The sequence below is a fragment of the Notamacropus eugenii genome, chromosome 4 (genome assembly GCF_028372415.1).
Source record: "Notamacropus eugenii isolate mMacEug1 chromosome 4, mMacEug1.pri_v2, whole genome shotgun sequence".
NCBI classification, from domain to species: Eukaryota; Metazoa; Chordata; class Mammalia; order Diprotodontia; family Macropodidae; genus Notamacropus; species Notamacropus eugenii.
The window spans coordinates 85,248,752-85,268,927 of record NC_092875.1 but is presented as its reverse complement, the minus strand read 5'-3'; the positions used below and the strand labels follow the sequence as shown (position 1 = coordinate 85,268,927).

Genomic DNA, 20,176 nt, shown 5'->3' with positions numbered 1-20,176 from the left:
TTTGTAGAAGTTTAGCTATGAAGGGGAGGAGATAAGTGAGATGGCAGTTTGGTGAAATCAAAGGGTGATTCTCTGATTTTAGCAAGGGTAAAAGAATGAATGACTCTTGGACTGGGGAGGCCAGAATGTATGTGCCAGAGAATGGGAAAGAGTCATTGGACAGTGGGAGATTGAAGACTACCCTTGAGGGAGGGGAATGCCCATTGAAGCAACATGCTGGAAGAGCCAAGACACAGGCAGAGGTGTTAGCCTTAATGACCATTAAGTGTCTTACCTTTTCTTCCATGAGATGAAAAACAGGTAAGAGTAGATGCTGCTTTTTTTTGAGCATTCAGGGAGGGGCTGTAGAAACCCACTTAGGACTCCGCCTTCTCAGAAAAGGAGCATGTCATTATTTGGAGGAGGGGATGAAGGAGGGGTTAGATCTGAGAGAATCAGGTGTGAGTGAGGCTGAGAAGATAAGGTTAGTAATAACCACCGTGGGGATGAGGTTTTCATCAGTGAGATTGTCAAGTAAAAAGACTGACAAGTAGTAGGTAACGGTGTACCCTGCTGAGGATATACAGCATAAATTTGTAATGAATGAAGTCAGGTAAATTTTGTGATTTTCTTTAGTGTGACAGTCAAGAGGGAGGAAAAAAATCGAATGATGAAGAGCTAGCAAGGGATTTACATGTGTGAGCAATAGAAGATCTTCTGAGCAAGGGATTCTAAGATGCTGGCTAATGAATCTTTTTTTTTTTTAATTTTATTTTATTTATTTATTTATTTTGTTAATGTTTAACAATCACTGCCATACAATTGAGATTTTATCCCCCCCACACCTACACCCCCACCCCCCCTCCCTCCCCATGACTGCATACAATTCTGTATAGGTTCTACATATACTTTCCTATTGAGTACATTTTCACTATAGTCATGCTATGTAGTCAGACTAAAATAAATGGGAGAAGTCATATAACAAATCAAAACATGATACACAAAAACACACACACACAAACATGATCTGCTACATTCTGCCAATGACCTCCATATTTCTTTCTCTGAGTGTGGAAGGCATTTTGGCTAATGAATCTTTAAAGTGATTGATCCGTTTGGGATCAGTGAGTGTGAAGTCAGAGTGGAGGAGATAGATGGACTGGGAGAACAGGTCAAGGGACCAATGGTCATAAGGACAAAGAGAAAATAAGTGTAAATAAGATGGAAAGGCAAAATAACAAGGAAAAGTGGGATTTGAGAATTGTAGATTGTGAACATGGTGTAATTTTGTGATCCAGTGAGGGAGAGAACCACTCGCATGTTTGAAAGGCCACAAGTTAGTGAATGCATAGAACTCGTAGTTGACGTTTACACTCTGTAGTGCTTTATTTACCAAGCACTGGATAACCATTAAGTCATTCAGTCCTCAGTGTCTCAGGTAGTTAGGCCATCAGAGGTGTGCTAAAGCCAGCTTCTCCTGAGTCACGAGAGCCAGTTGTTAAACTTTCAACGTGAGTTTTTCTATCTGGGAAATAGGCAAAAGCTACAAATTGGGATTTAATTGTTTTGTTGATCATCTAGACATAAAGTGGTGGAGAAAATGTTAATAATGCAGATTAAAGCTAAAAATATGCCCACCATGTATGTTTTCCCCAGGGAGTCACTTGTTAAACATTTACCAGCATTACTGCTGTAGATAGCACAAGTGATATCCCTGTCTTACTGATGAGGGAAACTGACACTTAGAGAACAGCCTGGAAGTCTAAGCTTTTCACAAGTCAGTAAGTAGAAGAGCTGAGGCTTACTCCCAGGCCTCTTTCCCCTGTACCACAGTGAACTATTCAGTGTAAGTGGGGAATCTACTTGGGGATTAATCAGGCAAGGCTTAATAAAGAAGCATATCTTGAGTTGTGCCTTTAATAATTATCATAATTGTCATCAAATAATCTTTGTACGGCCAATTATGGATCAGAAACTAAGAGTTTTTGACTCTGTAAAAGAGAATGGGGAGGATAATTCAGGAAAGGCACAAGGACCAAGTGTTCAATAAAGGCTTTTTGTCCTTAAAGATGACTGGCTGTATGTAGGTGGGATATACTGTGACCTTGTCTGTAGAGAGGAATGTCAGAAGCCAAAGTGGTTTTTGAGGTCAAGCCTCAGGCTAAAAGAAATCCATTCACTGACACTGCCTTGGGTGAAGCAACTAACATTCTGCCACACTTGTGGCCAGACCAATAGCAGCCTTGGGGGATACCAAGGGGCAGAGCAAAGTATATAAATAAGGGCCCATGAGGCTATGACCCTGGGTAGATGGGAGGAGACCTTGCTCTTGTAGTTTAAGGACAGAGATCTGTGTAGAGACTAGGCAGGAGAAGAGCACACCTATTGACAAAGTCAGAGGCCACCTGAGGAAGAAAAGTTCACTTTACAGAATGTCAGTATTATCCATGACAAGAGGGTAAGTTGAGAAGGAGTCTTTCAGAGGATGGATTAGGAAAGGATAACTTAAATTAAGTAGGACAGGACAAATCAAGCCAGAAAGTGTGAGGAGGCCCTTATAAACAGCTCCAAAGCCAGTGAAAGGAGACTTTATATAGCATTAGCTGGAAAAAGGAGGAAGCCAATTAGAGAATCTGTGGCACAGATCCCTTAGTATTGACCCTTTGCCCAAGATAGACTTATGAATTAGAAAGGAATGGCATGATTGAAATTTTTGTCTTTGACTTTAGTGAAGATGGTGTCAGTAAGTTTCCTGCACCCCACATGACTTGTGAACAGCTAGGTCATGTTTCATGTCAACCAGTTCTAAGGGTGTGGTTCATTCTAGATTTAATTTAGCTATATAACTTAAATAAATCTCCTCAACTGTGTGATATCAGTGTCAGAACTTTGAGGAAAAAAAAAAAACTCAGGGAAGAAACTGTGGAACCATCAACCAAAATGTGGAACTCGTCTTTTCAGATGATCTTGCCAAAGGCGCACAGATGTCTTTCAATGACTGATCTCTTAGCACTCTCTGGAGGCTAAACGGTTATGTGAACAAGACAGGAACCAGTGGCTATGATCCATGTAGACTTTCCAAAAGCCTTTGATGTGGTTCTACACCAAAAGTGAACACCATGGCACTAGGGTAGGGGAATGTTACTACCTGTCATAGAAGCTTCCCCAAAGAAGCAAAGTCTAGGGGAGAATGGGCACATCTTTGGATGGATAGTTGTGAGTAGTAGTATGGGTCCCTCAAGATTACTGTGAGGATTGGTCTCTTAACATTTTTATAAATGATTTGGGAGTAGGCCTCCATGGATACAGAGGGATAGTGGGACAGATGGCAGTGAGAACTATCACAAGGGAGTCAGAAGTAAAAGTGATACATTGGGGAATGAGTTATTAAACCTTAGTTTTGTAGGAACCTGAGAATCATTGGAGACATTGACATGTGCTTATGGGTTCAAATGGCCAGCAAAGAGCTAGGCCTTCTCAGGAAGGGATTGCAACCAGAACTACAACTTTCTTCTCTTATACAGCTTGGGGTGTGGGTTGCAGGCTTAGCTACTACACCTAACTAGAGACAGAACAACAGGAAAGGGCAGCTAACATGACCGCAGTGATAAAGTCAGAGAACTCAGATGTTCTGTAGTCCAAACCTTATCCAAAGCATGAGTCTTCTTGGTCGAATTGGTTTTGTGTTGGGGGTTATGTCATATGAAGATGAACCAAAAAGATTAGGCTTCCTCCTTCGGGGGGGAGGATCCAAACTGAGAGGAAGGAATGTAATTAACCGTGATAAAACTATAAAGAGGCTATTGCCTGGAGAGCTAAGAACAGGGAAGGAAGGTACCCAGAGGAAGAGAGTTTGGTTTGATGTAAGGAGCAGCTTCTTACATTTAGAGCGAAAATAGAATGGACTACCTTATAGGGTCATGAACTCCCTGTCACTGGAGTTTTTCAAGTGAAGACTGGATGGCCACCTGCCAGGAATGTATCCTACTGTGGACAGGAGGTTGAATTAAGTAACCTCCACTCTCTTTAGAGAGTCTGTAGTTCTAGGGGAAAGATATACTTGTTACCAGACCCAAGGTCCCTATTGGCAGTTCACCCAGACCCTAAGCATTTGCCTCTGCCCTCCTGAGCCCTTTGAGCCTTTTCCTCCTAACCCTTCTTATATTTCCCATCTTCCTCAGAATGAGTCCTTGATGACTCTAGTCAAGCTGCTCTCTTGAGAGGGCAACATAATTTTCATAGCTCCCTAGCAGGTTCTGAAACGAAGTAAGGATGTTTGGGAGTGCCCCTGATCTAAAGTAACAGGGAAGCCAGTTGCGTTGTCTCCTAGCAGTCCCCAGGCTCCTAAGAGAGATAGACTAGTGAGCTTGACTTGAGGGTTATTCTGATGGTCTGGAGGGTGGGAGTGAAGCTGAGCCCTTGAGAGACAGAGCCTAATAAAGTCTGAGTTTAGGCTAGTCTTGAAGATCTAGCTTGAACATGTAGTAGTAGGGATCAGAAGCAATTCCTAGATAGCTCTTTATCTTCTGGATTCTCTTAGTTAGGACCCTGTGGTTCATAGGGAAGGGCCCCTCTGATCTCTTCCTCTCTTTCCCATGGATCCCTCTGTACCTGTTTCTGGTGCCCTCAGCCACCTGCCTCCCCCCGACCCTTCCACCTGGTGGGCAGGGAGACCCGCTTTGTAAGTGTCTTATGTGCTGCAGCTCCTTCTGCTTGGCCTTCCCTCTGCCAGATGGTCTCCAGTGCCTCCCTGTCCCTACCTCTGTCTGTGTGTGTGTGTTTCTCCCTCTCCCTCTGGCTCTTGATTGGGAGGAGCTACTAGCAAGGCATGTGCTTTGGGGCTTGGCCCCTGAGGTCTTGGGGTAGGCCAGGGCCTTCCTTCTGAGCCTAATATGGTCCCTTTCCAGCCCTTTTATTAGTGGAGCTTTGGGGAGGGCAAAGAAGAGATGACTTGAGATTCCCCCACCCCAGCTTTGCCCAGTGGGCACAGGGTACAGCTGGAGGGGTGGCAGGCTGGCTGCACTGTTGGCTGCTAGCTTGTTGGGGGGGGGCGCATTGAAGGAGGAGAAGCCTACCAATTCTTTCTTTGTTTCAGGCCTCCATCAGCTTCCTGCCCTCCCAGGAGGAGCACAAATCTGTGAGTGTCCTTTCCTTCCTTTGTCCTGCCCCTAGGCTTTGAGGATGCCTTTCCATAGCTCCTCACTGTTACTCCTACTTCTCCTGTTCTTTCTCCTTACTTTCTTCCTATCTCTCAAACTGTGTCCCACCACCATTTACTCTCCTGCTCTTTCCAACTTTTCCTTTTTACTCCAACTTCTCTTTCTCCCTCCTTTCTTTTCTCCTTCCCTGTGTCTTTTCTTCCTTACTGCCACCCATACAGACTAAACCTGGGGTAATCCAGCCTCGGCCATGGCCAGCGGGAACCACCGCATCTGGCGGTAGAGACAGCCCCAACCCCTTCCAGTCTTCACCCCTGCCCCGGGCCTACAGCCCCAGCTCTGTAAGTTTCCCATCCAGCTCACTCTACTGGTTGGGGAAGGGGGACATCATACCGAGGGAGGAAGGTTCTCCTCTTTGTTACCTTACCCCATTTAGCCCAGATGCATGAAGAACTAGACATCTGCCTTGGGAATTTAGGTCTGGGTTGGGAGTTGGTGGGGAGAGAGAGGAGGAGAGCCTTTAACTAGGAATGTTTGGAAAATGGAGGAAACCAGGGGTAGAGACAGGGCCTGATCAGAGGAGTCATTTTCTGAGGACAAAGCTTCTTTGGGGAGGGTGAGATTCATTGGGGAGGACTTAAAGGGGCCATGGAGAAAGGCATTTTAGACATCTTCGATCAGGCTGTGAATTTAGGCTCAGTAAACAATTTTTCATGGCCCTGTTATTCATCCTGTCTCCTTCCTCTGCCTTCTCCTTCCCCTCCCATTCCTGCATTCCTTTTTACTCTTTCTCCCTCTTTTCTTCTTTTTCCCCACCCCTATCCAACTCTACCTATTTTTTCTCCTTCTGTCCTCCTGTCCTCCACAGCCTCGTACCTGTCCTCCATCCCCACCCTCCCCCAGTGAATTTCCTGTCAATGTTAAGCAGGCCTACAGGACTTTTGCAGCTGTGCCCCCCCCTCACCCTCTGACAGAGGCTCAGGTATGGCCTGACCCTTGGGGAACTTCCAGAACTAAGTCTAATTTCACCTCTGCCCTCTCTTTAAGGCTTCCCACTCCCACCTAAGTAGCCAATTATTTCCAGTTTTCATTGGGCACCCCCTCCCACTGACTCCCCACCTCCCCTCCACCTGGTTTTCCCAATAGGAGCTGCACAAGCGGCCAGGCCCAGAGTGGCTACAAGTTTCCCCAGAGGTGAGGGGGCAGATGGAGAGGTGGTGAGCGTGTAAGCTATGGATGAGAGATGAGCATGTAAGTGGCTGGAGTCAGATGTCTTCTTCCTCTCTCCCCAGGTGGTGCCTCCTAGTAGTTCTGCCAGCCCCGAACAGTTGTCTTTCCGTGAGAGACAGAAATACTTTGAGCTGGAGGTGAGGCCTCCCCAGGCTGATGGTCCACCAAAAAGGGTATCCCTGGTTGGTGAGGATGACCTGAAGAAGATGAAGGAAGAAGAAGGTAGGAGAAGGAATTGAGGGGAACTGAGTTGGGATCAATTCTAATTTGGGGGATTGGTGGGGAGGAGGTAGTCTAGAAGCCTCCACTGAAGCTTTTTATCATTCTCTTCCTTCCCTCTACCCTAGCACGGAAGCTCCAGCAGAAACGGGCCCTACTTCTTCAGGAAGAGGAAGAAGAAGAAGCAGAAGAAATTGTACCAACTGCCCCTGCCCCAGTGGAGGCTCCAGAGTCCCTGGGAGAACAAAAGAGCTGGTGAGAGCTTGGGCTTTTACCTCTGAAATCCCTGTTCTTGTGGCTGGAAGGAAAGTGTGGTGAGGGACCTGTATTTTCTGTTCCTTGGGTGAGAGAATTTATTTATGCCTTGTTCAAGACAAGGGGCTTCAGTCAGGTTGGACTAATTATCTTTTGTGGTCTGGGGGGTAATAATACCTTTGGGAATTGAGAAACTCTTTGTAGATTATCACAACCACTGGCAGATCAACCCAGGGTGAGAGCTGGCTCATCGACTTCTACTAGAGGCTTAATGTTTTCAAACTTCACCATTATCCATAAGCAACAAGAAAAGAACTTAGAGACAACTTGAGCTGTGGTAACTGATTTTTCTCCTTTGCCCTTCCAGCCATCCTCAAACTGAGCCCCCCGATTCCCAGAGGAACTCACTGGAAGAAGGATCTCAACAAGAGCCACGGCCCAACTGCCCAGCAAGGTAAGCAGGGCTACAGAAGGTTCCAGAGTGGGGAACAAAGTTAGGGGATGGACTCAGGAAGGGTCTGGTGCCCAGGGTTGGGGCATCTATTACATCTTAAGAGCCCAGAGGTTGGGGGATGCTTTCAACTTTCGTGCTGCCTTTTTGGCACTGAGTGTTCTTCAGGTAGATCCTTGTGTCACCTACAGGCTGAGCCCCATGTCATTGGTGGGCGGGGAATTGGGAGCCCCAGTCCGGACAGCTAAGGCTGAGCGACGGCAGCAGGAACGGTTGCGCATGCAGAGTCCAGAACTCCTGAGTGGGCCTGAACGGGAGCTATCCCCTGCTGAACGACGAGCTCTGGAGGCAGAGAAGAGGGCACTCTGGCGGGCAGCCAGGTGCCTGACCCCCTTCTGGATTACTGTATAGTCCCACACCTCCCCCATGGTACCTCAAGGGAGCTTGACCCTGAGGGGGAAAAGAAAGCTGGTCTCTGCTGGACTTGCTACAGTTAGCTTTATTTTGCTGGTTAGGATGCCAGCAGGCCAGAAGGGATTCCTTTGATTAGCACCACATTAGTGTAGGACTAGGAGGGATGACAGGTGCTTTGAAGCACTCACTACTTAGATAAGTGTTTCAGGGCATATAAAATTTGAGCTGAGCGCATGGTAATGTGCTTTTGGTGAAGATGGCTTTGGAATAAGGAAGACCTGGGTTCCAGTCCTACTGACAGGCTCTGTGTCCCTGGGCAAGTCACTGCAATTACCTATGACTGTTATAGAATAGTTGTCATTCTGTTTTGTTAGTTTCTTCCTCAGGATTTTCCTCTATCAATGTAGTCACAAGTATGGACCCCCCCAAAAATGTAAAGAAGTGAATCCAGGGGAATATTACTGGGTGTATAGCTGTAGGAGAGGTATGATGTCTATGGCATAAGCTTGTGAGCACACTTAATGCCTGAATGAACAATGGGGGCATTCCTTGTTATATGTCTGTGACTCAAGTGTGAGGTCTGGAATTTGTGCATGTAGCAGAGAAAACGAGCTCAGAAGGATGTGGTTGATGTGATGTGAGTGATGATTATCAGAAGTATTTGAGTTGGGGGTTAATTGAGATGTGTATGACTCTCCAAGAATATGGCTGTTAGAAGAGTATACTGAGGCCTGGAGATAATTGTCTATGGTGTGTAATTGTGGGAATTTGCCTTGGATTGGAGGATGAGATTGACTGAGATTATTTTAGGGTGCCTAGTACACTATTTGGGTTTGGGGGCTCTGGGTTCTCTGCCTCTGCCCTAAGGGTCAGACCTCAGAAATGTAGCTTCTGACCCCCTCTCAGGATAAGACTGGAGCTCTAGCCTTGTGCCCTCTGGCCCAATGTTTCCAGGGCACCCATAGTTGTGCCAGTGGTTGAGGCATTTCAGGGCACAGAATGTTGACAGGATAGCTCATTACAGTTATAAAGCAGAATTACCCAGACGTTCTTGGTCACCTTCTTTCCTCATTGCTCTCAGAAGTGTTTCTTACTGTCTTTGTTGGGTCCCAGTTCCCAGTCTCCCCAGCTTCAGGACCAGATTGCCCTGATATGCATCCCCTTCTTGCTGGTTCATTTCACCTCTGGCCCAAAGAACTCTTGTCCCCTTGCTCTCTCTTCTCTCCCAGTCTCTGTGTAAACTCTCACTTAATGTATCATGGCAATTCTGTTTCTCCTTGGGTCTGAGCTATTCAAGGCCAATCCAGTCTCATCTCCTATTCTCTAAATCCACAATATTTTGGGTCCAAGGATTGTTCTATCCTTGGTTATTCCTCTTGGTTTAAGAACTTGGTTTAATTCTGTTTCCTCTCTCATTTCTGAGACTCATAGTGCCCTTTCACTACCTCTTATTTCTTCCCTCCCTGATCTGAGGCTCACTGTTCACATGTGGACACTGTGGGCTTCCGTATGTTAATAGCATCATTAATAATTCTGAATATTTGCATTATCCCAATGTGCCCCTTGTGGAAAATATAACTGTAGCTTCTCTCTGAGCTGTTACTGGAACAAAAGATACTCTGTGTGCCTCAAAAAGTACTATGCCCAGATGCCCATATTTCATGAAATCTTTCCAGAATTTTGTGACCCTGTTTGGTTGCTAGTTGAAGAACCTGTCCTTGGTCACATACTGCCTTTTAAATTTATTTTATTAAAGCTGAAACCTTCTTTGACTCCTCAATGTGGGGCTAGATGCTAGAGTCAAAGCTGGTATAAGACACATGTGTTATGTGACTGATTGACTGTGACTGTTAGCAGGGCGTGGAAATTTGGTTCCTCTGCTCCTTGTTCTATTTTCTCCTTGCTTTATTTTAATCTTCCTTCCAGCTCTCTGGTCTTACTGTGCCCTTAACTGATCCAAAGGGATCTGGCCTGGTTGCATTGTTTTCTATTCTCTGTCTCTCACTTGCTTTCTGTCTCTGTCTCTGTCCCTCTATCCCTGTGACCCCCAGACCCTCAACTTTGGACGACAGCCTTAGGGACTACGAGCAGGACCTGGCCCGTAGACTCTACCGGGCCCGCCAGCAGGGGCTTGCGCTCAGACCTACCCCCCGAGCTGGGCCAGGAAGTCCTGCCCCAAGGTGTGCATGGCCCTGCCTCCCAGCTGCATGCCTTAGGTTCTGGGCCAGGGTTTTGGGTACTCCATGGGGGCTATGGGACAGGGGAGAAGCCATGGCTCCCTAGCACCTCTGGATCTTTTCTTGTCCATGTTCCTGAGTGGGCTGGAGTTAAGGAAAAGCCTAGTCCTAACTCTTGTCTCCCCTGTCCACCCTTACTCTTTCTTTCCAGGATGAAGTCCCTGGAACAGGATGCCCTACGAGCCCAGATGGTCATCGCCAAATCTCAAGAAGGAAGGGGAAAACGAAGCCCCCTTGGCCAGCTGACAGAAGCCCCTTCACCTGCACCCACTCCCTCACCGACACCACTTGAAGGTGGAAGGGGTGGGGAAAGTGGTCGGTTTGGATTGTCTGGGGCTGGGGGTTGGGAATGACCAGAGAATGGACAGTAATATTAAAAATTAGGACTGCCTGGCAATTCAAGTAAGGAGTCCAATACAAATCTTTCTGGGTGTAGAGGGAGGCATCCCAGAGAGAGGAAGGGAGGAAGAGAATGAATCACTGTCCCCTGGAGAATAGAGAGACATTGGAGGGGAACTAACCAATCTCTTCTTTCTCTTCCCCCAGATCTTAGCCCCAGAATCGTCACCTCACCTGGAAGACTGGTAGGGATGAGTCTTACATCTCCACATTCTCCTCCTCCTTTATATCATTTTCTGTCTTCCTCACTCCCCTTATCTTTTGCCTTTTTATTGTTGCCTCATATATTTTTCATTCTTATGTTTATTATTTCTATATCTACCGTTTCCCCCCCTCCACCCACCCAGTTCTTTCTCAAGACTTTTTCTGTGTCTCTGTACAGGTTCATGTTTCCAAAGTCATGACATCACCCCCAGAAGCCCTAGTCTGGAAACATAATCTGTATTGGAGTGCAGGGCTGGAGGGAGGTGGTCTAGAGGGATGGCAGTATCCAAGGAAAAGCTCCCAATGGGACCAAAACCTTAGCTTCATCCACCCTTCTCCCCTTCCACACCCACCCACTCTGTCTCTCTGAGTTCTTTCAGTAGTAACAGCAGTGATGTTCCCAGCCCTATTTGAGCCTTGAGCAGCCTTTTTCTCACACCTGTCTCTCTTTCCTCTCCCCGTCCCCCTCCAAACTCCCTCCCCCCACTCCTTTTCACGCTGTCGCTGTCCCTTCAAGTCCTTATCTGAAAAGAAGTTTGACTACCGGGAATTTGCTGCTCTTCCTTCTTCCAGGCCTGTGTATGACATCCAGGTACCGGCAGAGTTGTCTGTCATCCCTTCTCTGACTGTGCTTTTGTCTGTCCCTCCTGTTCCCACCCATTCCTCCCCAAGGATACTCTTAGTCATCCTATCCCTTTGCTCTCCCCTAGTGTCTCTGTCCCTGCTCCCCAGAACTCAAGCACAGGAATGCTGCCACATTAACTATCAGAGAAACATGTAGGCCCTAGGCTACCCTACCTGTCCCATCCCAGCTTCCACTACCCAGTCTACCACCCCAGGCTTCCTTCCAGGCCCCTACAGAACTGAATATAATCTATGTGTCTCTTTCCCTCCTGTCCCTGAGGCAGCACACAGCCTTGGTAGGGAAGGGGAGGACTGAGAGGGGTTACTGTTTTTAAACATCAGGAAACAAATCCTTCCCCTGCTTCCCCACTCTCCCCACCAAGGTTGGGAGTAGGCAACACATGTAAGAAAGGTACACAAATTTTCATAGAAAAACTGCTTGCTGGAATAAATGTCAGGATCTGAGTGTGATTTCTAGACCTCTTGTTCTTTAATAACGACATCCTATGCCTTGACTTTTGTGCTCTAAGCCCACTATGGTCCTGTTGGAGCCTGGAATTCAGGGAACACTTCCTAGAAGAAAGGCAGGCTCAGGCCCTATCTGTCCTCTCACTGTCTGTCCAAGGCACTCTTAACTATCACAAACCCTTTGTGGCATTGTTTCAGTTTGTTGTATTTGTATCCCCACTGTCTAGCACAATTACCTTTTCTAGGTCCAACCTTTACTTGAGCAAGAGTCTTCTCTGTAATACTCCAGCCAAGTGGGCATCCAGGTTTTGTTTGAGTATCTCAACTGAGTGGCAAGTTTCACTTTGGTATCAGAGTAGTTGTTAGGGGGGATTACTTCCTTGTATTGATCTAATATCTGCCTTCCTGTAATTTTCACCTAATAATGTTGGTTTTCCCCATAAATCTAATCTCTGTGATACATAAAAGCTCTACAAATCCCCCCCCCCAAACAGCTGTTATCTCTCCCTTTTCTCCTTCCTTTCCCCACCCCATCAAGTTTCTCACGATAAGATGTATTCAGTTTCTTCAACATCATATGATATAATTTTGAGTTCCTTTTCCACCATGGTTATCCATTGGCCATGTTTCAGCTTGTTCAGTATCCTTCCTAAGGTGTGGCTCCTATAGCTCCAGATGTGATTTGACTAGGGCATAGGCAATTACCACCTGCCTCATTCTGGATATACCATTTCTCTTAAGGCATTCTCTTTGTGGGACAGGAATTGAAGTCAGTTTCATCTGTTTATAGTTTGAAGAATCAATCTGCTTTCCCTTTTTTGAATATCTAGTTAATAGCTATTTATCTCTCTTCTTTGCAATGTTCTCAACAATTATTTAAAAGCAGCTCAATAGTTTTGCCTGTAAGTTCTTTCATTACCCATGGGTATAGTTATTCACTAAGACCTAGTGGCTTGAATTTGAGGTGCCTAGGTGAGCTTTTCTTGTCTCCTCACTTACCTTGAAACTAATTATTTTCTTTTCCTGGTAAAGAAGGAGAAGCAGAAGTAAGAATTTGGCCACCTGCCTTTCCTCTGGTCTGTGTTATATTCAGAGATACTGGAGTGGTTTGCCATTTCCTTCTCCAACTCATTTTAACTCATGAGGAAACTGAGGCAGAGTTAAGTGACTTGCCCAGGGTCACACAGATAGGAAGTGTCTGAGGCCAGATTCAAACTCAAGAAGATGAGTCTTCCTGACTCTAAGCCTGGCGCTCCATCCACTGTGCCACCTAACTGCATGTTTTCATGCTCAGTTTTATTTGCTGTATTGGTTGGTGCCTTCACAGAAGTTCTAGTGCCTCACAGTATGGAGGCTACTTTGGGTTCTCAAAGACTCTGCCAGTCAAAATACAAATTCTCATGGGCTTCTCTGAGGAGCCAGAGGACACTGAAAATAGTTCTGGTGACAGACTAAGTTTGTTGTCTATGATCCAGTCTAGCTGAGTATGGAGCTGCTCAGTAGCAGTAGGGTGGCTATTTGGTGACCACGGAAACGGATAAATACAGAGAAGACCTGAGTCCTGCTCATTCCCTGCTCATGCCATGTGCCAGCGGTAGGGTGGTGCAAAAGAGAAGGAAGTTGGCGAGAATCAGAGTTCTCAGGACATATACTTTGGGACTCTGTGTGAGATGTTTAGATTACATTACTGAAGGAACTAAACTGCACCCATATCCAGATTCTTGCCGTAACTAAAATCAGAAGGCTCAGAAGTTCTCCTTGGAAAGGGAAATAAAAGAATTCATGGGATCATAGATTTAGAGCTAGAAGGGGCCTTAATATCCATCAGATATAAGCCTCTTATAAGGAACTTCCCAAGGAAATTAACTTGCCCAAGGTCACTCAAAAAGTAACAGTCAGGGTTTGAACTTAGCTCCTCTAACTCTAAATTCAGTTCTTTTTTCACAAATACGTGATTTTTCTGTGAATTGGCAGAGCAACAATAAACATCATGGAACGCTTGTTCATCCAGCTTGTTCACAACGAGCATGATGAGCCAAGTTACGAGCTTGTGACAGCTGTTTTAGGTGGTGAAGTAGAGAGAAGTTCTCTGAAGAGCTTGATAAGTCTTCAAACTAGTCAGTACATTTAATAGTACAGTCAGTACATTGATAATGTGGTGTATTTAGAAAAATGATAGACAGGGAGGATGGCAAAAAATGCTGGAAAACACCATTCGAGATCAAGAAATAAAAGTGATCCAGATCAACTAATCAGAAGGTTTTCACTTGTACATCATGAATGTTTTCTTTAAGAAAAGTTAAAAGTTACTGGAGGAAACGCAGCAAAAAGCATCTCTCTCTTTTACACACACACACGCACGCATGCACACACGCATGCACGCACGCACACACACACACACACACACACACACACACACACACACACACACACACACACACACACACACACACACACACACCCCTGAAAGGACAGGAAATAACATTAACCACATGGAAGTCATTTCAGAATCAGCTGTTTGTGTGTCTTCAGGTCACTATTGCTCCAGCCTCCATTTGAACAAGTGTCAACTCCAAAAACTGCACAAGTGACAAAAGTAAACTTGAACTCTGAATGCCAGTTTATTAGTAAGGCAGAAACAAGGAGACTGAAAATAAAACATTTCAGCAAACACCAAGATGAAAGACATGGCAGCCCTAAGCACCACTGGTGTAGATGACAGCTCATTTGCAAAACATTATGGCAGAGAACAGAAAATGATAAGTAATATTACTTGACAAGACAGAACAAAGAACCTGAGGGGAAAACAAGCTTTCAAAGGGGTCAGAGTGAGACCCAGTTAAGTTTGGTTCTCCTAAGCATTTTAGATGAAACTAGGAGAAGGACAACAGATTAGGAAAGGAGTACGTATATTCCCATTTTAATTATAATCTGTTCTTAACAACGGTGACCATGGAACCACATTTTTGTTTTATTATAGTGCTTGATGTACTGTAACAACAATAATACCTAGCATATAAGGTTTGCAAAGTGGTTTCTAAGTATTGACTCATTTTTATCTTCACAAAAACTCTGCAATGTAGATTATATATATATATCTCAATATACAGATAACTGAGGCAGAGAGTTTAAGTGACTTGCCTGAGTCACAAAGCTAGTAAGTGTTTAAGAAGGGATTTGAACTCAGGTTTTTCTGACTCCAGATCCAGGAGGTCCAGTTCTTTCTACTACACTGCCTCCTAGTTTGTGAGGAAGTAGCAGTGATAGAAGAGGAAGTTGAGAAGAGAGAACCTAACTTCATACATACAGTGGACCTGACTGCATACTACGTAAAACAGAAAACAATTGTGCTGGAAGTGATACAATTTTAAAAGCATTCACGCTAATGACATGATATTGTGCTGTAAGAAATGATGAAGGGGATGACTTCAGAGAAACCTAGGAAGACTCATACAAACTAATGCAAAATAAAGTGAATAGAAGCAGCAGAACAATTTATGCAACAATAATGATACTGTAAAAACAGAGAACTTCAAAAGACTTAGGATCTCTCCTCCACATGATGAGTAACCATGATTACAAGAGAACAGTGCACCTCCAGATCTAGAGATGATGGACTCAGTGGGGATTGAAGCTTTTGGTTTTTTAACCTAGCCAGTGGGATTTATTTTCTTGCTTTTTTAGTGCAGGGACTGAGGAAGGGCAGGGTCCAGGGGAGAGAATTTGAACCTGAAAAAAAAAAAAGACATTAAGAGACTAATGTTCAACAGTGTTAAAGAAAGGAATATTGGAAAAGAAATGAAAAGATCAGGCCTTTTTTTTTTTTAAGACATCAGTAATAATCTACGCATACTTTCACATGCTGCCTCTGTACCTCTCAGCAGACACTCATCTACCACCATGATGCTTCTTCCTGAGTCCAGTAGTAGATGGTTTTGATCTTGGTGTCATCTGTGAATCCCTCTTAAGCTTCTGCGAAGTTATAAATGTACTCTGCAAAAAGTCCAGCCCATTCTATGGAAGGAACCTATTATATCTCTTCAAAGGTCCCAGAGTCACAGGATTTGAGTTAGCAGGGCCCATCCATAGCTGCCAACTAATCCAAACCCACATGCTAGAAGTGGTCAGTCAACAACATCTGCTTAAAGATCTCCAAGGAGAAACCCATCACCTCTCTAAATAGCCCATTCAATTTTTGAACAGCCTCGTGGTTATTCCTCTAGCTTTTTCATCTTTTCCTTTTCTCGAAGACTGATATTCATTGGATACTCTTGACCACCACTTTTTTTGGTTTATTGGTTCATGTGAACCCTTCCCCGGGGTCTTTGCTATACCCTCAAAGTCTCATTCTTGAGACTAGGGTTCAGAGCCCGCTCCCAGAAGGCAAGCCGATTCTCACTTCATTCTGTCCTCCTGATTCTCACCTTTCTCCTTTTTTTTACACAGGGATCTGACAAAAATGAACACAGGTTCTAATGGTAGCTAGCATGTCCTTTCTTTTTTCTATCCTCACCCTCTTTTAGGGACTAGGATATAGAACCGGACCAGTACAGGTGGGACATTTTGAGGATTTAGGAAATCAAAATAATTACCTGGAGCCCTGAGCTAAAGACCTTAGTTTGGAATTGATGGTGAAGAGGGCATACCTACAATAGTTTTTCTAGATAGAAGTGTTCAGTTGTAATTCCTTATTAGTTCCTCCTCCAAGTTTGCCTTATCACTGTTTGTTTCAGTCTCCAGATTTGCCAGAGGAGCTGAAATACCTGGAGGACAGCCTCAGTCCTGGTGAGCCTTGGAATGGGGGAATGGGAAGGGTGGGTGGGGAGGGGGTTGGGTAAGAAGGAAAGGGGAAAACTGATTCTCTTTTCCTTCATGCTATTGAATCCTTTTCCCTGCCGCCACCACCCTCAATCCCAAAAGACTATGGGATTGCCCAGACTTGCCTTGACCCACACTTCCTTCTCAGGCCTCCAGGAAGAGGATGGAGAGGTAGAGCAAGTGTTACTGGGCCCTCCTGGACCCAGTCCTCCAGCCCTGGAGGAAGTAACTCTCTGCAGCACCCGTCGGAAACTTCGGCATGAACGGCGTGGCCTGGACCCTGTGCCCTCCTAGGCCCCCTAAAGGGGAGAAGGATTAGGGGAGGGCCCTGGACCCTGTGTCCTCTTAGGCCCTCCAGAAGGGGAGAGGAACCTGAACCCGTGCCCTCCTAGAACCCCAAGAGGTTTGAGGGGAGTGACGGTGACCTCTTGGCCCCAAAAACTCAGCTGGAGTAGGGGGAAGGAGAAGGTCTAGATCCCATGCTCTCCTAGACTTCCAGGGCACACTTTCTTCCCCCATCCCCACTGAAGGAACTTATAGATGTTGGGAAGTTTGTAAAATGTGTCTAGGGAATGAGAGCAAAAGTCTGTACCCTGACAAGAGCCACACTGTGCTGGCCCCTTCCTCAGCATCTGATCTGGTGTGTAAGGGAACCAGCCAATGGTAGGGTCACAGTGGATTCTGCTTTGTCTGGGCTCCATGTTAGACCCCCGGGGGTAGCGATGAACAGGTTCAGCCCCCAGCCTCAGACCTTTCTGAATTCCCTTCTCCCCCAGCTATGGTTGTTCCTTTGAACTGAATCAATGGTGACCTATCCCCACGAAACTGGATCATTTTAATGGGATTTTGGTTTCCCTTTGATTGGGGGTGGTGGTGGGGCAGGCATTTATCACAAATCATTGTTCATTGCTCCCCCTCCCCATTTCCCTCATCCCTGGGAGCTTTTTCTAACTTGGTTTTAGCATTTTAACTCAAACTGTTGGGAGCCCCTTGGCTCAGCTTCAGTAACTAACTTGTGTCTTCCCTTATTCCCCCCTCTCTTCCCCCCAAAAAAAACCTGGTACTGGGCGTGTCACACGCCAGGGAAGCTAGCATCAAGACTGTAACTAGTGACATTTGTACAACCAAAGAAATCTATTTTGTGGTTTAAGGATAATAAAGTTTACTTTACATTTTATTGCATCTGTCTTCTGTGTCCCCTGCTATAATATAATGCTGGGAAGTTCCAGGTCTTCCTAATCAGAACTGGGTTAGGGTCGGTGTGGGTCAGCAAAGCTTCCTGGAGAATCACCTGGAGCAGTGGGAAGAGGTGGGACTTGCCAGGAGGCATTGGCATGAGCAAAGAACAAAAAAAGTGGTAGCTGTCTTCCTCAATACCAGCTCTCAGGACTGTCTAAGCAGTGTGTTAGCATCATTCGCAAAAGACATATATTTCATAAAAATGAATACCATCAGAGTTTAAAAATACCTGGCTCTTGGCTCTTATCAGAATAGTTGCTCTTTCCAGAGGTGCCAAGAAAAGCACTTGTCTTGTGTGTTTCTTGACTGTGTACCTTCATAAGTCTTCCACAAAAGAATCCACCCAATTTACTGAAGGTCTTTTTCTGGTACCTTAAATCTCTACCCAGTGGAGGTTCAGGAGTACAGATAATGAAATGTACAGTGTGGTGAGGGACAACTTAAAGAGTGTTGTATGTGCATTGTCAGATAAGATCAGATATTATTGTTTGTTTTTCTTTGTTGCTGGGGAGGGAACCTGTTGGGAATGACAGGTGTAAAGACAAAAAACATCTATACAACAAAAAAATACAAAGGGGTACCAAGGTAGCCTTTGAGTTCTGTTTCCTTTACTAAGCACTCTGTACTCCTTGGTGCTGAGGATACAAAGATTAAATGAAAGCAGTTCTTGTTCTCGGGGAGCTCACTTTCTACTTGTAGAAACATCATGTACACAGGTGGGTAAAAATGTCAGTGTGCTTGGCCAAATTTTTCCTTTTAGTTCTGCTGGCCCAATCCTGAGGGTGCCCCCCTCCCAAAATTGGACAGTGTAGGGACATTTTGTTATAAAGGAAGTCACCTAGAGTCTTATTTGGAACGTTTTAAAATAAAATTCCCTGCTTTACAGAAAAATGCCCTAGAAGTACAATATGGACCATGAGTTTGCAGTTCTAGCTTGTCAGGTTATTTGCTTAATCTGTTTGGTCTTGGACCCAGAGCCTGGAAACAATATTAAGTGATGTTGGAAACTGCATTGAGATTCTCTGGTGAATATCCTGCTGGTAGGTGGAGGGAATAACACTCCAGTAGGGTATGGAACAACAGACCTTGGGAAAAGACTGTGATGGCTTTTGACCTTGGAACTTTCAGAGAAATAGAATATCAGATATGGAGCCCCATATCTTTATTACATATAGCTTTATTTTCTTTTTGAAAAAATTCAACACGTTAGTTTTAAAGGTGGCCTATTGGTCTGCATCTTCTTCTGAAGCTTCATCTGTTTTGAGATTTAGAGTTGGGAGAGAGGTTCAGGTGTGAAAGAATTCACTTAGACCTGTGTAACTGTTCATCAGGTAAGCAAACATGGGCCTCCTTGGCAAGAAAGCTAAGTGAGACCCTGAAATTTGGGAGAGTTAGGCTTATATAGAGCTTTCAGAATGTTGATTTTTTTTTAAAGAGGTTTTTATGGAGGTTAAATATTCAAGACAGGACAGGATGAGGGAGACAAAAGAGAATTTTTTATGACCAAAGGATTTAAGGACAGCACAGGGGGACACAGGTTAAAGATGAAAGGACAGGAAACACAGGAGAAGGGATACAAAAGCAATTCTTTTGATACAGGTTCAAGATAAGGGGAAAGGATTTTAGGATGCCTTCAAATTACAAAATAAGCTAGAAGGCTTCACAAAGTATTGGAAAAGCAACCCTTAATATTATTTTTAACCCTTAGGGTACTGTTTGTGTCCACATCAATCTGTTCATTTTTTTCAAATGAACCTCTTTCAAAGTGAACCTTTTTATTTTCATCATTACTGTTCCTTTCTCCCTCCCAAATCCCTTCCTATTAACTAAATGACCCTTGTAACAAATAAGTATAGGCAAGCAAAATAAATCCACATATGGACCACGTCTAAAAGTTTCTGCACCTGGAGTCTTCCACCTTCTCTGGAATCTTGGTTCTTCCTTGCGTTGAACAGAATTCTTAAATTTTTGAAAGTTGTTTGACTTTATTGTGTTATTATCATATAAATTTCTTCCTGTTTCTACTCATTTCATTCTTCATTAGTTCACATAAATCTTCCCAGGTTTCTAATGATAATGTTTAATATAAAATTTTGGAATAATCTCTTTGTTCTCTCTGAAGCAAACTCAGAGGGTGCCTCTTCCTATGTCAGCAAAAGTCAGCCAAGGCTGACTCTACATTCCTTAGGAGACCTTTAACCTAAGACACTATCTTGAATAATGGGACTTTCCTTTGTATCTTATTATCTATAGACACATACTGTGTTATGGCATATTAATGGTAAAGAAAATGTAGACATCTTAGGTCATAATTTCTATTGAACATTGTTTACCCTTTTCTATGTCAGTTATCTGTTTAGGGCAGGAAGCCTCCCACTTACTAGTGGTAGGATTTCTTTTCTTATCACCGAGACATATGCTTACCCAGCCTGGAATCTCAAGGCCTGACTAACATTGCTTTGTTAATTGTCCTGTCTTAC

At 44.6% G+C, this 20,176-nt stretch overlaps 1 protein-coding gene across 21 annotated transcripts in view; it reads left to right on the top strand.

Moving 5' to 3' along the window:
* The window catches only part of SCRIB (scribble planar cell polarity protein), a 72,677-nt gene extending 55,043 nt beyond the window's left edge, over nt 1–17,634 (top strand). For 4 of the 21 annotated variants that reach the window (XM_072602593.1, XM_072602586.1, XM_072602589.1 and 1 more), the window contains 13 exons: nt 4,610–4,660; nt 5,075–5,116; nt 5,360–5,479; nt 6,007–6,120; nt 6,431–6,590; nt 6,716–6,842; nt 7,210–7,296; nt 7,485–7,673; nt 10,096–10,238; nt 10,491–10,528; nt 11,065–11,139; nt 16,373–16,424; nt 16,606–17,634. In XM_072602593.1, coding sequence (XP_072458694.1) covers nt 4,610–4,660; nt 5,075–5,116; nt 5,360–5,479; nt 6,007–6,120; nt 6,431–6,590; nt 6,716–6,842; nt 7,210–7,296; nt 7,485–7,673; nt 10,096–10,238; nt 10,491–10,528; nt 11,065–11,139; nt 16,373–16,424; nt 16,606–16,751 — 1,344 coding nt within the window. In that variant the 3' untranslated portion in view covers nt 16,752–17,634. Of the gene's footprint in view, nt 1–4,609; nt 4,661–5,074; nt 5,117–5,359; nt 5,480–6,006; nt 6,121–6,284; nt 6,333–6,430; nt 6,591–6,715; nt 6,843–7,209; nt 7,297–7,484; nt 7,674–10,095; nt 10,239–10,490; nt 10,529–11,064; nt 11,140–16,372; nt 16,425–16,605 lie in introns of all 21 variants that reach the window. The other 17 variants (XM_072602587.1, XM_072602585.1, XM_072602596.1 and 14 more) reach the window with 17 other exon arrangements.
* The last annotated feature ends 2,542 nt before the right edge of the window (nt 17,635–20,176 follow it).